The sequence below is a fragment of the Raphanus sativus genome, chromosome 3, assembly GCF_000801105.2.
Source record: "Raphanus sativus cultivar WK10039 chromosome 3, ASM80110v3, whole genome shotgun sequence".
NCBI lineage: Eukaryota > Viridiplantae > Streptophyta > Magnoliopsida > Brassicales > Brassicaceae > Raphanus > Raphanus sativus.
This window is the reverse complement of record NC_079513.1, coordinates 409,538-411,543: the sequence shown is the minus strand read 5'-3', so window position 1 is coordinate 411,543 and position 2,006 is coordinate 409,538. Positions and strand designations below refer to the sequence as shown.

Sequence of the window (2,006 nt, the reverse complement as noted above, 5' to 3'; positions counted from 1 at the left end):
CCCAAGTTGATGATCTCTTTTGTTCTTGGGTTCAAACGAAACAGATGGTTTGTATCAGTAGGCCCAAGTTGATGTTCTCTTTTGTTCTTGGGTTCAAACAAAACAGAGTTGCTATCGTCTTCGGCACTCAACTTAGACAAATCTGTTGTAACGTAACCTTGGACTTGAACTCTTGGAACTCGGTTTCATGATCAAACCTATCCCGGAATAGTCAGAACAGACACAAACATGTCTTGAGCTGAAAGAACTCTGTTTCTTTTACTCTAATAATAGTTTCTCTTTAGATAAGCCTGTGAACGGACATATTACTGAGATGATAGGAAATAAAAAAGTATTTGAAGACTAAAACACAGCGAACTGCTGACAAAACTAATGAAGAAGACACTCATACGTGTCGCAGATAAATTGTTTGATAAAGCTAAATCACAAAAAAAAAACGTTCCAAAATTATCTGCTAAAGAAAAAGTCACTAAAGAACAAAGCTTATTCTTCTTCTCACTTGTTGGACCTTTTAGCTGGGTCCCTGCAAGAACAAACAACCCAAAGCAAGAGTTTAGAACCTCCCCACAATACAATAAAAGCTTGATCGAATTACGATGAAAAGATCAATACTTACTCTGCAGGTACATTTCCTCCAGGACCCTGAAACAAAACCAAAAAAACATATCAAAATCAAATGAATCAGTGAGTTCACCAAACCATATACATCATATACACAAGCACAAGAGCTCACCATGGCAAGTCTTTCCTCTCTACGAGCATGTTTCCTCTCTCTACTAGCCTTGTTCTTAGCCCTCTTAGCCTCAAACTGATCAGACAGAGTCTTCTCCCTAGCCTTCTCAGCCTTGGACTTATGGATACTCTCCATCAACACACGCTTGTTCTTGAAAACGTTCCCCTTCACCTTCATGTACATGTCATGGTACATGTGCCTGTCAATCTTCTTGGACTCACGGTACTTCTTGAGAAGACGCCTCAACACTCTCATCCTCCTCATCCACAAAACTTTAGTCGGCAGCCTCGCCTCCCTGGTACCTTTCCTCTTACCGTAACCAGAGTGACGTCCCTTCATCTTGGCGATCTTCATGCGTCGTGCTCTGGAGCGTGAGTGGATCTTTGTTGGCTTCTTGATGATGAATCCATCATTCACTAGCCTCCTTATGTTTTGGCCTGATACATACATAACAACACAGTACAGTATCTTAACAATCAATCATGAAACAGTGAGATGAATCCATAACAATCAGGAAACCCTAGCTCATGATATCAAGAAACAACATAGTGAATCCAAGATCAATCATCAAACGATGACAAATTGAACTAACATCAACGGTATTGGATTCGATCTCAAATTCAATAATCATTCAACGAATCAAGCTACCATCATCATCAACAGTGAAATCGAAACAACAAGGTAGAAGAAGAAGGTTACGAGAGTTGGCCATGGCGATGTCGTTGCCTTCGTTTGGGTCGAGCCATACTTTGCCCTTTCCGCACTTGAGCACTGAGGCTGCGATACGCTTCTGGAGCTTCAACGCCACCATTTCTTTCGCCTTCTCTCCCTTCTCCAAGGTAAAGACCATTTCTTTATGGCCTTGATTGGTAAAGCATTAGCAGAAACAGTAGCAGTAAGCAGCAGAAGCAGTATGCAGCAGAAGCTGTATGCTATATTAGTTACAATCAAATTATATGATTGGCAAAGCTGTAGCATTTAAAATATTAAATGACCAAAATAGACATAATTAAAACTAAAGAATTAAAGAAAAAAGAAAAAGAACAAATGATCACGTACACAAGTTTTCCAGCAACTAAAAACAAATCACGTACACAAGTTTTCCAGCAACTAAAAACAATCTTATGAAAAACAAAGTAAGCTAAATTAATTAACTAATAGCGAGCATTCCAAATACTTTCTGCGATATGGTTACGTACTTCTGCCATGTAAGTATCTCCTGTAGGTTCATAAGAGCATCTCCATCCCTGAACCCCAAAAATGGGGTTCATAA

At 39.5% G+C, this 2,006-nt stretch overlaps 1 protein-coding gene across 1 annotated transcript; it reads right to left on the bottom strand.

The window, feature by feature from the left end:
* Positions 1-285: 285 nt before the first annotated feature.
* On the bottom strand, positions 286-1,607 carry LOC108847490 (60S ribosomal protein L19-3). Its single transcript, XM_018620737.2, has 4 exons — positions 1,433-1,607; positions 734-1,170; positions 617-642; positions 286-523 (listed from the first exon to the last, which is right to left on the bottom strand). The coding sequence occupies exons 1-4, from the start codon at positions 1,581-1,583 to the stop codon at positions 496-498; spliced, it is 642 nt and encodes a 213-aa protein (XP_018476239.2). The 5' UTR covers positions 1,584-1,607; the 3' UTR covers positions 286-495.
* Between the last annotated feature and the right edge of the window lie 399 nt (positions 1,608-2,006).

What these genes read in the sequence shown, in the direction of transcription:
- LOC108847490 (XM_018620737.2), bottom strand. Translation starts at nt 1,583, where the DNA reads ATGGTCTTTACCTTGGAGAAGGGAGAGAAGGCGAAAGAAATGGTGGCG. An exon ending in GAGAGGAAAGACTTGCCATG is followed by an intron (nt 643 to 733) that starts GTGAGCTCTTGT and finishes GTTTTGTTTCAG; the next exon opens with GGTCCTGGAGGAAATGTACC. An exon ending in GGAGGAAATGTACCTGCAGA is followed by an intron (nt 524 to 616) that starts GTAAGTATTGAT and finishes TTGTTCTTGCAG; the next exon opens with GGACCCAGCTAAAAGGTCCA.